The following is a 22146-nucleotide window of genomic DNA, read 5'->3' on the forward strand; positions in this document are numbered from 1 at the left end:
AAATTGTTCAGTTGGAAACCGGAATGAGATAGTTTCTGAAATGTACACCATGAGTTCTCCCTTTTGATTTCACCATGAGTTTTCTTTTTAAAGATTTTTTTTTCTGATGCGGACCATTTTAAAAGTCTTTACTGAATTTGTTACAATATTGCTTCTGTTTTATGTTTTGGTTTTTGGCTGTAAGGCATGTGGGATCTTAACTCCCTGACCAGGGATTGAACCCACCCCCCCTGCACTGGAAGGCGAAGTGTTAGCCACTGGACTGCCAGAGAAGTCCCATGAGTTTTCTGATAAACAAGGAAAAGAACAAAAACATTTTCATTTCTCCAGTTTAATAGGAGAGACAAGTGTCATCAAAGTTTTAGATACCAGAATGGCTGTTTTCTGTGGCTAGAAATTCCTTCCTCAGACTCTTCATCTCCCCCTTCATTTATTTACCAGTTTGCATATTGTCTCTTTTCTTAAAACCTTGTATTATATACTCAGTAAAGAATTACCTTTTCCCTGAATTATACACTGAAAATTATAAAAGTGTAGCTATCACGCTAATTGGATGCCTATCACTCGAGAAACAAGTAACAGACACTGAATTATCTCTCATCCACACAATAATCCTGAAAGATTCGTGCTATTTTACCCTCTTTACAAGTGATGAAACTGAGACCAAAAGAAGCTGAGAAATTTGCACGAGATCAAATAGCTAATTAGGATAGAATTCTTGATCTGTATTCCAACAGCACTTTGTAATGGGAGGATCCCCTCATGTAGAATGTTCCTTTAAAAAAAAAATGTTTCCATAGTTGTAGAATAGCAGTGTAAGCTTTATTCACTGTTCCTCAAAGAGGAAAACCTATTTGAAACCTATTGACGTTTGAATATTACTGTGCTTTCTTGCAGCCTGTGAACTAATGAATCAAGGCATCTTGGCCCTGGTCAGCTCCATTGGCTGCACATCAGCTGGGTCCCTCCAGTCTCTGGCAGATGCCATGCACATCCCCCACCTCTTCATTCAGCGCTCAACAGCTGGGACCCCAAGGAGTGGCTGTGGAGTCACCCGGAGCAACAGGAATGATGACTACACTCTCTCTGTTAGGCCACCTGTCTACTTAAATGACGTTATCCTGAGAGTGGTCACAGAATATGCCTGGCAGAAGTTAATTATATTCTATGATAGTGAATATGGTGAGTGTTTGTTGCTGGTATGAGTTTTGTAAGCTGGTATTTGCATGGCAGGTAACTTCGTTAAAATCTTGAAAAATTGAAGGAGGTCACTTATTACTATTTGTGGTTTTCATGTCCTGTCACATTCTTCTTACAAATCTAGCGGCAACAACAGAAAACTTTGTTAAACACCTCAAGTTCTATCTTTTGTACATATCTCGATCTTTCAAATAATGGGAAGTCATAAAAACAATACTGTCTTTCTCCTCTTTCAAAAAGATTTATATCTCTATCTAATAAGATAAAATCATTTTGGACAGATCCTGGAACACTTAAAAAATTGCCCATTTCTATTTTTTGGTTCAAAAAAAACACTGAAGTATCTTACCTACACCCTCATTGTAGACTTTAGTATCTACTTAGTACTTAACTCTTTGAAGGTCACTGAAATTATATCACTTTATATTTATCCTGGTATATTGTCTACAAAATGAAATCTCACACAAATACTGAGTAGTATAAAAATACTTATTTTATTTAACTTTCTATAGTAAAACACAAAGCGTTTTACCTAAATTTGCCATACTTTGAGAAGGCACTTTCTCTCAGTATTTTTACTTGTGTTACATTAAGAAAACTAAGCAAAAATAATATTATTTTTCTATAAGTATTTTTTTCCTGAATTAATCTACCTGCTTTCTAGCTGACTGATCCCAGAGGTTTTCAAATATAGTTTCTCTCTTTTTTTTGTCATTAGGAAGAGAGGAAATGGAGTAGAGATCTATACGTTCAAATGAGAGGAAATAAACAAGATTCTGATAAAGAACATATATTTTGAAACATGTGTTTCCTTAGAGATTTGCCTTAAGGAGTCTTAGAAAAAAATTTCTATTCAGTTTGGATGGGCCTAGTTTTTACATTTTTATTTTAAAAAGTTAAGAAGATTTACACTCTACAGTGCAACTTATTTTTCTTGCAAATAAATATTTAAAAATGAGTTCTCTTGTCCTAATCTACTCAGCATTTTGAACTATATTAGAGAACAGTTACACAAGAGTGGGCCAGAAAGTGGCATCAATAGAACTGAACACAAACAGGTTGGCAGAAATCTGGGAAGCAGCAAATAAGAGCTCCTGTGGACTCCCAGGGAGGGAGAGCAAGTGACAGTTACATTAGCCCTAAATATTCAAAGGTCACATGGGGTTTTGGAGGCTGAGTTCCATTAAACTTGATGGGTCGGCTTCAGACAAAAGTCTGTGGCAATCTCTAAAAGCACAGTCCTTTGTCACCAGGACGGAAATCTTATTTTGTTGCTTAATTCATATTATTTAGGGGTCACAGAACAAAGACCAAGAGACTGAAATGAATAAAATAAACAAAAAGGAAATAAAAATAATTGGCTCATCAGTAAAAGTAAAGATGGAACACAAATCCGATAGTCACTGATAGGATTATTTAGTGAATATAGTAAACTCTAGCTCTGGAATCAACATACTGAGTATGCCTTTGTCAATTTTTTCTAGTCAGATTATCTATGGTTTTTATAACCATAAATGGTATTCTTATGACTTCTGCTCAACATAATTTGAAATAATGAATTTTTAAACACTAAATCTTTCTTTAAAGGGAGAAAACTTAACTTTTTAGTTAGTCCTATCAAGATAGTCTTGTAAAATAAAGAACAGAAAAGTAACTTTTGATGAAGATGTTTTTACAACATTAAAATGAGAACTTTACTCTTTGATTATAAATGTCCATGAGGAAAGAAAATTCCTTGTTAGCTTGTTTCCAAGTCCTACATGGATTACAGTTAGGAAATTCTTGTAAGAGAAGACATTTTAATTACTGATGAAGTAAATTTTTTTAATGTACACTAAATTCATAGTCACACACTCATTTACATACATTTGAAATTCCTTATTCTCTTTTCTTTTGTTTTCCTTTGACTAAATAAGATGCAATAATCACAGTATTTGTATGCTCTGCTAGAAGCAGTGTTTGAGGAATAATGAAAAACATTTTCCTTTACTCTGATGATAAACTTGACTTTAATTTATTATTTAATTTAATAATTCGTGAAAAAGTACCCTGCTTGTACTTTTTAAATTATTTCCAGTAATACTCTTGTTCAATGAAAGAAAATTTTCTTTTGATACTTACAGTAAATCTTGCTAGTAAAGAACTGGGCTAGAGTCCAAAATAAACATCAAGCTATCCAAATACCTTGTGCCTTGAAGAGGGCTACATGTATTTACATATCCATTCATCAATGTCCTCATTTTAAGTTCAGAATTATACTTGACTTTTATCTTGGTTATCAGGAATTACTTTCATTAAGGAATGGATTAAGCATCATCCATGGATGGAATCAGGCAGCCTGCTGGAGCCAAATGTTATTGAAGATGTATTTTGGTTAGAAAAATATACTTAAAGAAAAAGATTAGGCTCCTTATCCAGTTTATTAGAGAAACACTTATTTCCAAAGCAGTTAATTATGATTAAGAGCACAGTGTAAAAGTCTACTTTAGATTCCTTAACAAGAAAATTCAAGTCTTTGATTCTAAGTAAACGGATAAAAAGAGGGAAAAAAATGAAACTTTATTTGAGTGGATTGATTCAAGACATTTTTTAAAAGGCTTGAAAAGAGGAAGTGTTGAACTTTTAAAAATATGTCATTCAGGAAACGTTCATAGCTCACTTGCTTAGTGCAGATACAAAACATGAGATTAAAAGTTTTACAGAATGTAGTCTTTACTTTTAAGAAGCTTACAATTAACGAAAGAGAAATATTTATATGACTCTCTTAATAGAGAAAATAGTGTGTTGTGTCATGAATGATGCAAACTGAGTGCTAGTGGTGTGCAGTGAAGAAAGTGTTTAATTTAGGCAGCAGTGATCAAAGAAGGCTTCACGGGTGGACTTTGATCTCGAATATTGCCTCTCAGAATCCTACCTAACTTTAAGTGTGTGAGAGACGGCCATTCCAATAGACAGTGTGAGCAAGTCTTGCAGCAATAAAAATATTTAAAAAATAGTATCTCTGATCATTTTTATTCAGGCAGTAGAAAAAATATTTTACATTGTATCATTGAATTTTCTCAACAGCTATGTGAGGTAGATAATATTTACAATTTTACAAATAGGAAAACAGAAACAACTGATGGGTAACTTGTTCACAAAACATAGCTAAGAAGCATCAAAACTGAGATTTAAAGTCTGACCAGAGCCTATCTATACTCCTAACCATGTATAATGAGTATAAAGAGGTTGCAGTGAGCTATCACCCAAGAATATAGCAAGGGATAATCTTACAGAGAACATGTATTGTATCCAAGCTCTGTTCTAAATGCTTTACATGTATCATCTCATTTAATCCCCACAGCAGCTCTGTAAGGTAGATGATGGTGATGATGCTGGTGATGGCCATGATTATACCACAAATGAAAAAAGCTGAAGTAGTAAGAGGTCAGGTGACTCAAAAGTAAGTCCAAGAAGCCTGAATTCAAACACTAATAGTCTCCCCCATAGTCCCTGCTCTCAACAACTGGACTATTCTGATACAATAGAAAAAGCATAAGAGTAATTTCTGACACTGAAAATTTTTTAAAAGTTTACAAATGACATGTACAGAATCATTTTTATTAAAGAGAGATAATGTCTGACTTTAAGCCTGCAGATCTTCAACATGTTAACATCATTCAAGGAAAAATACTGTATGTCAATTCGGATGGTTTGGTTATCGTTAGAAACGTGGAAACAGGGCAGTCACTGGCTCAAAGTAGGCTGACCCCTCAGCAGAAATAGCCGCTTGCCTATGCAATATATGTTCTCCCTTCTAAATTGAGAGAGCAATACTTCCAGTTGAAAAACTATATTCCCTAGTACTGCTTACAGCTGGGGGTTGTAATATGCTACTGTCAAGAACTGTGAAGGGTCTGAGATTTTACCCTACTTGCAAGCTAGCGAGTTAGCCTACCTCAATTTCATAGATGCTGGCAGAAAACACTACGCCCCTGAATTAGAGAGAGAGATCTTTAATACTCAGGGCGCAGCAAGCAGCGTGAGCCTTGTATTAATTAAAATTTTCTGCTCATAAAAGACACCATTAAGAAAATAAATAGGCAAACTACAACCTGGGGAATAAATTCCAATACCTGTATCTGAAAAACTTATGTAAATACATAGGCTATATAAAGAGCTCAGAGAATTAAACAAAACTCCAGCAAAGCAACAAGACACCAATAAAAGTACACAATTGAAAGTGTGCAAAAAGTTTGTGCAGACAATTCATATAAGAAGATATATAAATGGCCAAGAAACACAAGAAGAGGTGCTGAACATGGTCCACAGGTGTGTGCAAATTAAAACTAGGTACTGGGGAGTTCCCTGGTGGCCTAGTGGTTAGGATTTCAGGCTTTCACTGCCATGGCCTGGGTTCAGTCCCTGGTCAGGAAACTGAGATCCTGCAAGTGGAGTGGTGTGGCAAAAACAAAACAAAAACAAGCAACGAGGTATTAATCGGTACCCACTAGACTGGCTAAAGTCCAATACTACACGTAGACAAGAATGTGGCAAACTGAAACTCTCCTACTTTGTGGCTGTATGTAAAAATGTACAACCAGTATGGAAAGCTCTTTGGCAGTTCGTTACAAATTTACGTATGCATCTACCACGTGACTTACTCATTTCACTCCCAGGTATTTATCAAGATAAATGAGAATGTATATCCTCACAAAATCTTATGTAAGAATGCTAGTATTGGCATTATTCATTATGTCCAAAACTGGAAACAACCCAAATGCCCATCATTTTGAAAATGGTTCAAGGAATTGTGGCATGTCCCTACAATGGAATACTATTAAGCTATAAGAAGAAATGAACCACTGAAATATTCAACAACAAAATTTTGAGTGAAATAAGCCTGAAAGAAAAGAAGGACATGCTGTATTATTCCTTTTATATGAAGTCCAGTAACATACAAAACTAATCTTGGTGATCCAAATCAGAAAGTGGTTGCATCTCTGGACCAGGAGTGGACTGTCTGGAAAAGGACACAAGAGAAACTTCTGTGGTAACAGAAATATTCAGTATCTCATTTTGAGTGGTAGTTATAGTGGAACACAATAAATGTTCTTTAAACTACACATGTAAGGTCTCTTTATTGTAGGTAAATTATATCTCAATAAAAATTTAGAAGACAGAACAACCTAGATATCTGAAAAGTAAAAAGAAGTAAAGAGAAAGAAAAAAAGGAAAAAATCAATTTGCCTATCAGAATTGTAAACTAAATATCATCATTGAATCATGATCACTTAGCGATTATTGAGTCATAGACAAAAGGTTAGAATTGAGTGTAGTGGACACCTAGAACCCAAATTTGATAGTGGATCAGAATTACTAGAAGAGCTTTTCAATCATCATCCTACCTCAGCTCTATCATAGACCCCTGGAATCAGAATTTTTGCAGGTAGGCCCTAGCAACAAACATATTTTAACACCCCCCCAGTGTTTCTGTTAAGTCCAGCTTTGTTCCTAGGTAAGGCATTTGGAAACAAGAAATTTCAGCAGGTATCTCCTTCAACATCTTTGATTGGTAGCATTGTTCCCCCTGACAGAATCCTCCAAGCAAGAGAGAACTCACTGTACTCTGAAGGAGCCTGTCTCATATAAGGATACTGGACATTTCTAATTGGCAGAAAGCTCTTCACTCTATGAAACTTAAAATATATTGGACAAAATGATCCATTTCTAGAATAATATAAAATAAGTAATGCTTTTGCTTGTAACCATTTATCAATAAGTAAAGAAATGATTACATCCCATGAACTCAGTCTTCTACTGCCTAAGAATTTACCATTTTCAACCTGATATGTATGCTTCTTAGATAATCCACCTTTCTAAATGCCTTTAACTCTATCTATTTTACTTTTTCAATATTTCTGTATACAATCTGACACATTTATTGGTTACACAGTATGTCTCATACTATCTTATTGGCTTAGAGAGGTGAGACCTTTACCTCTTTTTAGCAAAACAAAAACCACTTGTATCTTACTGTGTTTTCTCATAATTTATGCTTTTTAAAAATTTTATGTTAAATCTTTATCATATTACTCATTATGTTGTCCTACCCTTCCAGTTTTGCATCATCCTCAGTTTGCTTAGCCTGCTGTTTATGCTTTCAACCAAGTCTCTGAGAGGAAGTTTGGTCAAGTAGGTGGAATACAGTATCCAGGAAGGCTCATTAGAAGCAGCTGATATTAGTCCAGGCAGGCTCACTATCAGAGAGGTCTAAGCAAGGAATTAGTTGAACGTAACAGCCAGCAACTAGATTCCAGAATCAAGGAGTCTTGGAACTGACAATATACAGAAGCCAGAAAGTTATAGAAGTGGGTGATCTTTAAAATAGAATAAAAACATACAGATTGCTTTAATGGGAGGTTTCTATTCTGAGAATATTGAAAGAAAAGTTGAATTTCAGGGATGGATGGGCTGAATAGAACTGATTTACAAGAGTGACATAAGCAGTAAAGTTGATGTGCATTTCATCTAAAGAGCTATTTGGGTTATTTAATTTCCTTTGCCTAAACAAATACTGGTTCCACAGCTTAATATTGGAATGAACCTATTTGTAGATTTATTCTATGGGTGCAGTTATGGAGCCTGGAGGGGTAATTTGATGATAGGGATCTAAGCAGCTTGTAACAGTAATGACATAGAGACATGAACTAACTGAAAGTAGTCAAATATACCCTTTTACCATAGCCTCATCTCTACTTCAGTTCATGTATTTGCTTCATTCTCAAGCTAGACAGTTGGCATTGGTGACTTCAAGCATATTCCGACAGATTATTATACTAGAAAAAGGCCCTTTCCCTTCTTTGTCCATACATCAGTATCAGACATATGGCAATTTATCCACATATAAAATCTCAGGCTCTCTTTGGGTCCTGTGCTTATTCTGGAACCAAATAATTTGTTCAGGGGCATGGTGGGCTCTCTGTCACCAGCCTGAGTTACATGATGACCCTCTGGGTGAAGGGTAGGCATACATGGACACATGTGCTTTCCTTGTCAGCTCGAAAGAAACTTTGCTTATAAGAAAAAAATATGGATTAGATTATTTTAATCTTATTAATTTAATTTTTTTAATTTAATATTATTAAATTATAATTTAGATGTTTAAACTTATAAATATTTGTCTTTAAAGTTCACCATTTTAAACTGCTTTTAAAATATACTCTTCATTAGTTCAATTTGTTTGTTTTTGTTTGCTTTGGACAGTTTAGACTTATTTTATGTTCTTAGCCTGTCTGACATTTTTCTTAAGATTTCAGAATAGTCTTTTCTATTTTACAATAAGACTTTTGGCCATATGTAAATATCAACTATAATTTGTTAAACTAGGTATTTCTGAAAATCAGAGACCTAAACATACATAACAGGTTTTGATAGAATATCTTAGCATGGAAAAGACTAAATGAAAATATATTTCTCTTTATATACAGAAATATTTACTTTTTGACATCCATATGCATGAAAACAAAGAAATAAATTCAAATTTAAGGATTAATGAATGGATTATATATGGACTCCATTGCATTCTGCAAGCACTGATTTAATGATCCCAAATTAAGTGTCAGTACATAGTTGAATGACCTGAGGTACTTAAGCACTACCCTTCAGTACATCACCCTTTCCTTACAGTTAAATTGTCATATGGTAGAACTCTTTGAAATGAACATTGGATGGACATCAGCATGAATGCATTCCTAGGAGTCACAGTATTTATTCCATGCAGACTTGATGTAGGTTTAATAAAATGGACACATTCCTCTTAATTTATTGCAAATGTTTATAATTACCCTGAGGGTGTTTTCAAATGTCTGATGACTATAATATTATTAACTGTCTCTCTAGACAGTCTTAAAGTGATTTATTACTCATTTGGCTACTTGCCAGCTTTCAGTTCTCTCATTCATTTTAATGTACATCAGTAAGTGTATAATTAATCCAAGCATCTTATTGAACTATTTTGTTTTCATTAGTATATATTATGTCAGTAGGTAAAAATGATATATTCTACTGTTTTGGATTTGTTCGTCAGTAAAATATTCTAAAAATATTGATTAGCATTACTGTAAAAATGACTTTCATGATGTAACATTACGATCTAATGTTAAAATCACAAGTTCTTATCAAATAGAAAATCTCAGTGGATCCCTATTGCTGGACTGTGTCACCTTAAAATCTCATACAGCACATTATTATCATTATTTTCTAAATACATCACAAATGACAAGGAAATAATTAACGACTCAAATTCCTTTAGAAGTAAGGGTTCTTCTGCACAAAAATTTTTAAATCACTCCATGGTTAAAAGCCTTTTTTCCCCTGAGGAAACAAGGCAATTGTAGATTATGCTTTGCCATTCATATATTGGGAAAGTCCATTCAACTTCATCATGTATCTCATGCGTCCAGTAGTGTGATGTATTTCTTTTTATCTAAAAAAAATTCACAAGATTCTAAATTTAAAGCTTAGCATTGTCATAATTTCAGAAACACCAAGATTGACTGAATGAAGTACCGTGGTCTCCTGCTAAGTGAGGTTTTCAGTGTATTAAGTGATCAAAAATGATTAAATTGCCTAATCTACTCAAATGAGGGAGAGAGATGAGTAGAAGGAAAAAAATAATCAGATCTACAAAGCCTCAGTGACAAATCTTTTTTCCTACCAAATTTAACATTTTAAAAGTGTCATTCAAATACAATGATCAGACTGAGAATTACTGTTTGATGTATTCCAGAGAATGCCACTAAATTTAAGTTGCAAGGACCGTTTGGAAAATGAGTAGTATTGTAAGATTCTTCTATCTGTAATAGGGTCTGTGTTATCACCAGATGTGTAGATAACAAGCTCATTGAGAGCAGGGATTGTTTTGCTCGTGGTTGGCACATAGTAAGCAGAGACTGATTCCAAAAGAGATCTATTTAGATGCTGACTACTGATTTAGGATGAACAGTAAAATAATCACCTTTCTGGTTTGGGGGTCTGTTTAGAAATGTGCTTATGCATTAGATCCTAATATCACCTAGGATTTTTCTACCTTAATCTATTTACATTATAAGCCATTTTCAGTAGAGATATTAAATTTAGTCTTATATTAGTGATCATAATAAAGTCATTATTCTACACAATTTAATAAAACGAATCATTGTGTTTCAATCAGCCATTACCTCTTGGAGAGCAGTTGCAGGAAGTTGGTCTAACTAGGTAACACAAATCAGATATCACAAAAATTGATGGTTGCTAGAATATCAATTTATAAAGGTAGTACCTAGATCAACTTTTAGTCCTTATTGTGATTTTTGTCTGTTTGTTTTCCATTTTTCCATAGAAAAAGAGAACAGAAGAAAATTAAGAACAAGTGGGACAATTGACTGGGTTAATAAAGTCTTGATAATGAAAATGCACATTGCATAGAAATTTGCAGTTTACAAACTGCTTTAATATTTCACACCCCTTATTTCCTTTTATTAGAATAACCCAGTAATTAGGTGATATAATTTTCTTTTTGCATTGATAAAGTGTGATTAGCTGTTTTCCTAAGCTTCCATTCCTTTGTTACATTTCTTTCATTGGCATTAATCACATTAAAACAATTACTTGTTTAAATTGTTATTCCCTCCACTAAACTGGATGTACTTCAAGAACAGGAACTGTGTCTTCACCTTCATTCCCAAACTACCAGATGTTTATCAAAAGACTATGTATTAGTCAATACCCTTTCTCTTGTGAGTGACAGAAGCTCATTTCAAACTAGGTAAGCAAAAAAAGAAAAAATGTTTTTTCGATTGACTCATGTAGTTGGGAAGTCTAAGAAATAGCTGCCTGGCCTTTGTTTCGCTTCACTCGTTGGCTGCATTCTCAGCTTCTCACTAGACACACTGGCTCTCTCAATTCCAAAACTGCATCATTACAACTTGTGATACAAAAGAATGACCGTGTCTTTTTCATTATCCATATATCAAATTTCAATCTTTGAATCCTGTGACTATCTGTGAACTAATTACTTAGGCCAAAGATATGGAGAGCTCACATTTAACTGTCCTGGGACACATGACCATCCAGTAATGAATATAGAAGGTTGTGCACATGTAGAACACAGAGATGGGTCCAGGTTTGTTTCTTAAATGAAAAATGAGGTTTCGTTATTTGAATAAAGGAGAAAAAATACTGGGAAGGTAAAAACGACAGACATCACCTATGACATTGATTCTAAGTTCACACGGCTATGTGGGTAGCAAAGTAAGGATCCAAACCTGGTTTTCTGACATCTAGTGTAGTATGTTTTCCCCTAGATAAAAAGTTGTTTTTAAAAAAAAAGATGCCCCCAATAATAAAAATAAAATAATTTTAAAAATTAAAAAAATAAAGCTGAGATATTGACTAGAAATGACTTATAAGACTTTTCATGTCAGATTATCCTGAAAATCAAAACAACCACCTTTGACTCCATAAATGTAAGGAAAATTTCCAGTGCATCCTGTCTTGTGCCACCCAAATTCCCTCAGCTGAAGAGAGCCATGGACCAAAGTGCAGGATTATAAAACCCCTCCTTCCACCAGCCCTAACTTGGGATAAAACTTCCAGAGCTCTGTGCAGTCCTCTGTTGAGATATGCATCACAGCTCCCTCTCTGCTGACCCTTGTTGCCTTCCCTTTGTTGCACAAGTGTTATTTCTTAGAGTAGTCCCTAATAAACTTCCTATTCTCCAGTCTCTAACTTAGACTCCACCTCCCTGGGAACACAGTCTTCTACAGTTTACGATATTTTGCTTGGGCCTGAAAGACAACTAGAGTTCGTCTAAATAATAGCTGAAAGTACTTAAAGGTTATCAAGGAAGGTATTTATAAGTTTCTTAATATTTTTATTTTAAATGTTTCTCTATTTAAATAAGATGTAATACACACTACTGGTTAACATGTTGAGTATCAATACTCTACCTTCTTATATAGAATGGATAGAAAAACAACCATTATGGGCAGTGACTATACTGCTTCAGGTTTTCCAATAACACCCTTAAGGGAAGCAAACAGATTAGACCATAATCTAGGCAGTGTGCAGAATGTTTCGGGTATGTACATTTACTGGGGAGAAAAGGGATCCATAATCTTCATGATTTTCTCAGAGGACACTGTGACAGAAAGAAGGTTAAGAAATTGGAGCCTTGGTTCCCAAACTGATCTCTTAAAAATTATTAGGTGCTAAAATCTCTGGGTCTTATCATGAGAATTTCTGATTCCATAGGAATGGGATGAGGCTAAGAAATCTTCCTTTTGGACAAGTCCTCCAAATGATTCTAAAATAAAATTCAGTAGACAATAATTAGAAAAATGCCAGCTTAAGGACTAAACTATACTTCTCTATTAGTTTTCTATTGCTGGTATAATGAGTGACCACAAAATTAGAGGCTTAAACAGTACAAATTATTACTTTACAATTCTGTAAATCAGAAGTCTGACATGGGATTGCAGTGGGCTAAAATCAAGAAGTAAGCAAGGCTGTGTTCCTTTCTGAAGGTTCTTGGGGAGAACCCATTTTCTTGCCTTTTCTAGGGACCATCCACATTTCTTCATTCAAGGTCTCCTTCTTTCATCCACAAAGCCAGCAAGAGTCATCTCTGAAGTTTCCCAAAAGGCTCAGCACATTCTTCAGTAGTCAGCTCTCCCTTCCACTCTCTTCTTGTGCCTCCCTCTTTTAAGTTTAAGGACGCTGTGATTACACTAGTCCCGCCAAATTAATAGGAGATGTCTCCCTGTCTTAAGGTCAAGCAATTGACAACCTTAATGTCATCTGGAGCATTAATTCCTCTTTGCTTTGTAACCCTAACCTATTCATAAACTCCAGGGATTAGGACTTGGGCACCTTTGGGAGGTCGTATTCTGCTACCACAAGTTCCTTTATAGAGCCCAGGGGAAAAAGATTTACACTTTTTGTCCTAATCTTGTGTTTAATAACTTAATGAGTTAACTTGCTGTTATTATAATTATTTGGTCAGTAGAATTCATAATCACTGGGAACAACTGAAACTACTATTTAACTTTCTGTTACCAGTGAGTAACATCTAGTAACACCCACAGGCCTGGAAGCTTTCTGACGTCAGGCATCACCTGTTATCTTTTTACTTTCTGTAACCTGTAGCATTTTACTCATTTTTTCCAACTAACAGTTAAGCAGATAATGTAGCTGAATAATTGTGATAGTTGATCATACTCATGAACTGACAAAGCCAAAGATCCACTCTCTCTCTTTTTTTTTTTGCTGTACATGGGCCTCTCACTGTTGTGGCCTCTCCCGTTGTGGAGCACAGGCTCCGGACGCGCAGGCTCAGCGGCCATGGCTCACGGGCCCAGCCGCTCCACGGCATGTGGGATCTTCCCGGACCGGGGTGCGAACCCACGTCCCCTGCATCGGCAGGCGGACTCTCAACCACTGCGCCACCAGGGAAGCCCCACTCTCTCTTTTAATGACTTTTCCACAGTGCAGCTAATAGCATGATTCATATCCTTTTCACATCAAACTTACAATTGCTGTATATCATGAGTGTTTGGTGTTAATTCACAAATAAGCAAAACTATTATTGTTTATTTAACTCCTGCATTCCAAGAGTCTAAAACATTATGCTTGCTATTTTGGGTAACTGTCCATCAGTAAATTTTAGGCAGTTCTGTCCTATTGGTGGGGGAAATGGGTGGACCCTTAACAGGCAATTGTGCACTATTATTAACAATAATAGCACCTACCATGTGTTAGACTCTACGATTTCCCATGCAGACACACACACCATCACCCTCACTAATTAATCTTTCAAGACATCTATAAGATAAATATTTCTTCATTTGTAGATCAGAAAATTTTTCAAAAACTTTATAGTCACTTACCTAGGCAGTGATAACCAGAACTGCAGACTAAGGAAGCAAAGACATAATAGCAATCTTTTATCACATCACTTTTCTGGCCAAGTAACAATACATATAGTACTTAATTTCTGGTCAAATATAAAAGCTAAAAAAGTCATGCTGTTTTAAATGAAGGGAAAATCAGTTACAAGCTCAATTTGAATGATCACATAGCCCATCATCTACTTAGTCAGATCCTCTACTTAAAACTTTCAAGAGATTAAAACTGTATTTAGGATAAAATCGAAACCTCTTTCTGTGTCTCACCAGGATCCACATGATCTGAAGTTTCTCCACACAGCTTCACCTAGCTCTGCCCTCCCCCTGGCTAGCTGGACTACAGCCACACAGAAATCCTTTAGGTACTTCAAACACAAGCTCTTCACTGCCTCGGGACATCTCCCCTAGCTGTTGTCCTCTCATCCTATCCCCTTGCCTGGGCAAAGTCTTCTCATCCTTTAGATCACACTTTAAATGCCAGTTTTCCAGAGGAGACCTCCGTGAGAATTCTAACTAAAATAGGTCCTTCCTCCCACCCCGTTATTCTCGAGGCGCACACCCTTGTTTCCTTTCCAGCACTTAGTGTGAATTGTATATGTTACTTTGTTTACCTGTTTATTGCCTTTCTCAATGTGGGGAAGGGTATTCACTGTTGAATTCTGAGCACATAGCATTGGTGACAGGCAATCATTTTCAATAATTTGTTTCAACAATTTTTTTTTTGAAACAGTTTCTTTTTTTTCTCAAAGTTAAGAGTGTAAGTAATTTGGAGTCTTACGCTCTGGTCACACTGTGTTTTCTGAACATCTCTATTTCAATTTACTTTTGTTTTTTTTCTGTCATATTTAGCTGCACTTTAAAGTGATTTGTACTAAAGAAACGACAGCTTACAATTCAAAATCAAGGGTCTGCTCTGACACATAGTCTAAAGGCATACTGGTTCTGGGGTAGGGTCCAGGCTTCTGCATTTTTAGTAAGATTTCGAAGCTATTCTGATTCACAGCAAAGTTTGAGAAGGCCTGCTTGAGTGCGAACATAGCCCTGTTATATGTCTACCTGTACCTGCTAAATTTCGTCAGATCTAAACCTTTGTTTAATCCATACTTGAATACCTTACATCCTTAGGAACTTTCTGACCTGGATATTTAATGAGTACATAATACCTTTATTATTCCAGCTCTTTTATCTCTTGTTCTGCTCTAGATGAGTCTTTGTTCTTTTAAGCTACTGTGATGCTGACATCCTGGGTTTATAATTTAATTAGGAATAAGGAATATAAGGTAGAATTTATACAGTTATCTATTCTGAAGAGTTTGAGAGTCATCAGATAACTAGACATACAGTGTTCATAGTAATTGTTTTAAAATAAAACAGACCATAAGAAGAAAGCAAATTTTAAAATTATTAGTATTAATTTATAAACTTGCAAATATAAACTTTGGTTATGAGCAAATGTTAGTTTCTAAATTTGTGACTGTTTCTTACTCTATTGGCTTATATACTGCTTTTAATTGCTAATGTATTGAAAAACACATGACCTTGTTATTGTCCTTGAGAGGTAAATTTTACATGCCTGCAGTCTTGCCCATTAAGGAATTTTGAGATATAGTCCATTCATAATAAGCAACCTACAATTTCATTCACTCCTTATCTTTCACTAGTTTTTTCCCTTTTAACATTTTATGTCATGAGCATATACAGAAAAATAAACAGTACTTTATAGTCAAAGCAATCTGCTATATTAAGATTGTATTGTGCCAGGTACATCTTCCAATCATATTTATCAATGTTTAGATCCCTTCTTCTATAAACAGCCAATGTGGCACTAGGAAAAATATTTGTAACATTTCAGGCACTTATTGTTACTTAAATATACATCAAAATACAAGTTTATAAACACTTTATTTAGACTGTATTTTACCCTCCTTATTTAGATGTGAAATGGACACAATTTTTTATTTGATAATCTTTCAGAAATTTTTTTTATTTTGGAATGGGTGTGTGAATATTTTGTTAAAATTTATGTTTTACACGCAAAGTACATTCCCATACTCCTGGAGAAAAACCAACCTCTACGAAGTTGGCCAGATTTGAGTTGAGGAGGTAATACTCATAAAACAGGCAAAAATGTAGCTGTTTTATTTGTGGTCTAAGTGACCTGAGACCCTTTGAAAATAACCTCCCAAAACCATCTTTCAAGTAAGATTGAAAATGTCAAGTTTAGTGATATCATTGCCTATTTTAAGAAATGGTAGTAATCTTGATTCAGATTCATCAGCCATTAATGACATTCATGTTTTGCCTGAGGTTAATATCACTCTTTAATACTGAGGAAAAATAAGGAATGTACTTTCTTATCTCACATTTGCTTTAGGGAAGTGCGGATCTTCCCCGATCACTTCCCTCTACTCTGTTCTAACGTCTTCCAGAGGTGAGATAATTTAGAAGGCTCAGTGGAGAAAAATTAATTTAAAAAATAACAATCCCTACATTTTTCGCGTAAACACCTGAAATCGTCTTTTCTCAACCTTAAACATATTTGAGAGTTCCATCAGCTCCTCAATTAGAAGTTTAAACAGCCTACAGTATAGAACAATAAACTATTATCATGTAAGTGAAATAGCTTTTCTCTCCCTTCTGTGCTGTAATTCACATTTTGATGGGCTTTTGATGTTCCTAGATATCCGTGGAATACAGGAGTTTTTGGACAAAGTTTCTCAGCAGGGGATGGATGTTGCACTTCAGAAGGTAGAAAACAACATCAATAAAATGATCACCACTCTCTTTGATACCATGAGAATAGAAGAATTGAATCGCTATCGAGACACTCTTAGGCGAGCCATCCTTGTTATGAATCCTGCCACAGCCAAAGCCTTTATTACTGAGGTAAGTAAAAATTGTCATGGGCTGGGAATAGGGTGTAAAAATTAAATGGTTTGGAGTAGACTCCACAGAGGAGATGAAAATTAAGAGCAGCATGAGGGAATTAACTACACAACTCTCATTAGCACTAATTGAGGTAGCACAGTGAATTCCTTGCTCATCACATTTACCCCGTACTGTCCAGTTAATTCCTAAGAATGCTTTGTATTTATATGTATTTAGGCACATAGCCAGGATAATTTTAAGAAATATTATGGGGATTTAAAAGTGCTGTTTACCTGAGTGGATTTAACAAGTTGTCTAACTAATACTTAAAATTTTTATGCAAGTTAAAATTTTACTTCTGAGAAAAGATTTACTTCAATTAAGCTATTGTTGCCTAAACATGATTCCTTTTACAAAAACATATAGCATATTTACTTCTGCTCTGTGAACTCTGTACCAAGACAAATAATTAAAATTGTCTGAAACTCTGCAGAGTGATGACCACTGTACATTTTATGATGCTGGATCCTCAAAATTTTAATTTTATCTGTTCATTTGGCCAGAAGCTCTGAAACTTTGTGAAAATACAATGAAGACTTTTTTTTTTTTTTTTTTTTTTTGCGGTACGTGGGCCTCTCACTGTTGTGGCCTCTCCCGTTGCGGAGCACAGGCTCCGGACGCACAGGCTCAGCGGCCATGGCTCACGGGCCCAGCCGCTCCGCGGCATGTGGGATGTTCCCAGACCGGGGCACAAACCCGTGTCCCCTGCATCAGCAGGCGGACTCCCAACCACTGCGCCACCAGAGAAGCCCCAATGAAGACTTTTTAATTTCTATATTCTAAAATCTTTGGTGCTGCCTTACAAAAGATTATTGTTAAGTAAGTTTGCCTTGCTTCAAATTTTTAATTTTATGTAGTGCTAGAACTGATCATGACATTACATACTTTCACATGGGTTTTATTATTAGTTTTAAAATTTTTCATGACTTTATTTCACTAATACTTTTTTCTTCACTTCTCCATTATGCTTTCTTTAGCTCGCAGAGTACTGCTGTAAAGCTTCCAAATTAGGAATGTGTTAGAAATTCTTTGACACTCTATAATATAATTGGTATCAGTGACATTGAAGCAGAATATAAATCACTAATAAGAATAAAACTTTGGAAGATATCAATGATACATTTTTAAAATTTTAATTGAAAACTTTGTTATGCAGTTTAGGGACAAATATAGAACTTTGACCTTTCTAAGTCTAGCAAATAACTCAGAGAGTCTCATTGAACCACTGGATTTTTCCACAATAGAAAGAATATTTTCAATTCCACAGGAGCTTGTTCTTTCCTTCAAGAAACACAAAATCTGCTGGAAGATTGAAGGCAAATTACAAAGAAATGTAATATAAATTGGAATCTTAAAATTACAAGAAATAAAGTTGAAGCATCTATAGTCGTTTTTGGTTGGAAAGATCAGAGAAGGAAGCATTGAGAAGGCACATTTGAACCAGACTTAGTATCATGAGTAGGAATTCACAAAAGAAGTGGTATTTAACAGACAAGTACAAGTCCTTGTCAGCCACTTTCTGATCACATGATGTCAGCAAATTAACATTTTTGAGCCTCCATTTTGTCACCAGTAAAATGGGAATAATTATTGGTTTCAGCTTATTATATTTGTAACACAGAATAATGAGATATAAAAAAGCCTTAAAGGGGTGGCTGGGAGACTAGCACCTGGTAGATGTTTAAGAAACAGTAACTTCTAGATCATTTTTTCTAGCACATAGTATATACCTGACACATAGCACATGCTGTGGCCCCCTATCCTTGACTCTGAACTTTGATACTTGTAACAATCTACTGCTTCCACTTTGTTCTCAAACACATAAATCTGTCTTTGTGATTTTCCTGAGAGACTTATATCTCCCTTCCTCTACCAAGCCACCGTTTTCTCCCCCACTCACTTTGTCTTTCTGATTTTCTGTCTTTAAACTGTGGACTAAGTTTATTTTATGGTCTCAAGCGGCGAGGAGGAATGACAGAAAGAATGTGAACCCATTTGCCTTCCCCATCCTAAGCTGGCTATCCTCTTCTCTGACCTGTGTAGTGGTTCCTGTTGCTCCATTAGCTGTTCTCAAATACTTCTCAGCTTGCTTCTGCTCTCCCATGAGTTCTAGGAACATTTCCCCACTTAGAGAATAGGCTGACCCCTTAAGTCCTAGATGCAGTTCATTCAAAGGCAAGGAGCAGCAACTCCAAAACGCAGACAGCACCAGAGGTCTGGAGATGTGGAATAGTTCCTGACTTAGAGGATCACTTAGTTTAGTGGAAGAGGCAAGCATGTAACTAAATAGTAAAATATGAAAGAAAAATAGTATAATAATGACAGGCGGATGATGCTCTGGAATCCCATAGGAGAACTGACTAACTCTGCAGGAGTTTGGCTGGCGTCAGGAAAAGTTTCACAGAAAGTTTGCTTTACCAGAATCATGAAAAATGAATAAGACTGTATTAGGCAGACAATGATAGGCAAATAAAAATTCACTGTGTGTGCACGTGTGTGTGTGTGAGAGAGATGGACATAGTTTTAAAAATCAAATACAACCGAGGGTTTTATAATGAAAAGCAAGAGTCCCTTGGTCTACCTATTTCTCCCTCCAGTTATTCTTTTCAAAAATAATTACTTATTTTTTGGGGGGGCGTTGTCTTTTTTTCTTTTTTAAAGGGAATTCCTTTATTTTTATTATTTATCTATTTATTTATTTATTTTTGGCTGTGTTGGGTCTTCATTTCCATGCAAGGGCTTTCTCTAGTTGCGGCATGCGGGGGCCACTCTTCGTGGCAGTGCGCGAGCCTCTCACTGTTGTGGCCTCTCCCGTTGTGGAGCACAGGCTCCAGACGTGCAGGCTCAGTAGCTGTGGCTCACGGGCCTAGCCGCTCCGCAGCATGTGGGATCTTCCCGGACCGGGGCACGAACCCGTGTCCCCTGCATCAGCAGGCGGACTCTCAACCACTGTGCCACCAGGGAAGCCCTAATGTTTAAAATTTAATTGGTATTTAGAATACACTGTGCGTTCACATGATTCAAGATTTAAAAGGTTCAGAAGGATAACCTCCTGTTATTGTTCCTTAAGCACCTGATTTTCTTCTCAGGAGGCAATGTGTCTTGTGTGGCATTCCAGGTATACACCTACACATATACATCTTAGCTCCCCGACCAGGGATTGAACCTGCACCCCTGCATTGGAAGGCAAAGTCTTAACCACTGGACTGCCAGGGAAGTCCCTCAGTAATTTATTTAAAAACACTTTTCTGATGGCTTCTGTCCCTTTTCCCTCATGGTCGTCGGTTTATATATCTGTTCATTCCCTTATATTGTATTGGGGTTTTGGAGATTATCCCGTTTGACTTTTTACAGTTGGAAGTTCCAGGATGTTCTTTAGGATTTTTAGAGATTAACAGACAAAAGATACTTTAAAGAATGATTGTTATAGTTTTGAAGAAATAATATCGAACCATGACATTTTAGATTTGGAAAGTACAACATGTAACATTTTGTCTGAATTCCAAATTTACAATTGAGAAAGTTAAAAGCCTCCCTAGATCTAATCAGTATTATTCCCTAATTTCCTCCAGCCACGTTCAATATGGACGCTCAAAGTTTGAAACTGATAAAGTAGGTTGGCAGCCAGTCAAAGGGGTACATGATTGTCAGGTCCTAAGAGATACAGAAATGACTTACAGTGGATTACATGATGGATAGAAAGGCAAATGAAGCTGGAAAAGAGCTGATGGATTGGGATAATGGGAAAGAGAGAGGAACTAAAGGTTATGATGAGGTCAAAGAGACAGGTTCTGTAAGCACCGAAGATAGGGAGAGGAGGAAGGGAGAAATTCTGCTCAAAGAGAGGGAATAGCAGAATTCCCAGCTTCACTGCTTCCTACATTTTATAAGTTGGCATGGAAAGTTTTTAAAATATTCTAGGGAAATATTAAGTCAAAAGAATGAGTCTTAAAAAAGAAATTGCTCACTTAGCATTGTTATTTAATTGCTAAGGGAAAAAAAGGGGCATATCAATTCTGTTTGCATCTTTTTTTCTGTCCCTGGAGCAATTATGTGGCATTGAGTTAATTATGCTCCCTTTGAAGTCTTAGAAATTTAATATATTACATGTCTACAGTTAGTTCTCCACCCCTCATTCAAGATTTCAAAGCTTTAAGAAAAATACTGCAGTTGTGTGCAGCTGAGTAAATCAACCTGCTGCGATATCGGTGGAAAATTGTTATCACAATGTACCCATAAGTGTCCTTGAAATGAATATGGTGAAAAAAGAGTGCTCACATGGTTTGATTTAAATATGGATTAGGATGATATTTTGGAAAACAATATTTTTTGTATAGGAAAATGTTGCACTGGATGCTATGTAAGTTAAACCATTTTCAGAAAGGCAACATGCATTAGAACTTGGGTCTTAACTTCTAGTTTTCCAGTTTGATAAGAAAAATCAATTCTTTGAAAATGGGAAGTTTTATTACTTATATGATAATGAATATTATTGCCTATTCACATTTTTTTCAAAATTTCAGAAAGGAACCCTACTGTTACATGAAATCCTTTTATTCTGCAATAAGAAAAGGGTATTATCTTTTATTCCTTAAAACATGCTTTATGAAATAGCTTTCATTCCACTGTACTATATCCCAGAGAACTTTGATCCTGTCAAACAACAAAAAGGCAAAGTTACTTACTTCAAATATGTAAGCAGCTTACCAGAAATAAGCCTTTAGGAAGGTTTAGAAAATAAGTGAAGTTATCTTGTCTCAAGGCATATAGAAAGGTTCCTAATTATCAAAAGAGAACCCTGAATATTCAAATTACTATGATAGTTATCAAGTAGCTATCCAAATAACCGAATTTTTACCAAAATAAAAGAAATTATTTGGAGGCATTATGCAATGTATAGTTGTTTTTTGTTTGTTTGTTTGTTTTTGCGGTACGCGGGCCTCTCACTGTTGTGGCCTCTCCCGTTGCGGAGCACAGGCTCCGCACGCACAGGCTCAGCGGCCATGGCTCACGGGCCCAGCCGCTCCGCGGCATGTGGTATCTTCCCGGACTGGGGCACGAACCCGTGTGCCCTGCATCAGCAGGCGGACTC

The 22146-nt window shown here is 35.9% G+C and overlaps 1 protein-coding gene across 2 annotated transcripts in view; it reads left to right on the forward strand.

Moving 5' to 3' along the window:
- GRID2 (glutamate ionotropic receptor delta type subunit 2) overlaps positions 1-22146 on the forward strand; it is a 1374233-nt gene that overhangs the window by 717896 nt on the left and 634191 nt on the right. The window contains exons 3-4 of one of the 2 annotated variants that reach the window (XM_007450019.1): positions 898-1182; positions 16807-17012. In XM_007450019.1, the coding sequence (XP_007450081.1) occupies positions 898-1182; positions 16807-17012 (491 nt within the window). The remainder of the gene's footprint in view (positions 1-897; positions 1183-16806; positions 17013-22146) is intronic. The other variant, XM_007450020.1, reaches the window with a different exon arrangement.

This window comes from Lipotes vexillifer, unplaced genomic scaffold, assembly GCF_000442215.2.
Source record: "Lipotes vexillifer unplaced genomic scaffold, Lipotes_vexillifer_v1.1 scaffold178, whole genome shotgun sequence".
Taxonomy (NCBI): Eukaryota; Metazoa; Chordata; class Mammalia; order Artiodactyla; family Lipotidae; genus Lipotes; species Lipotes vexillifer.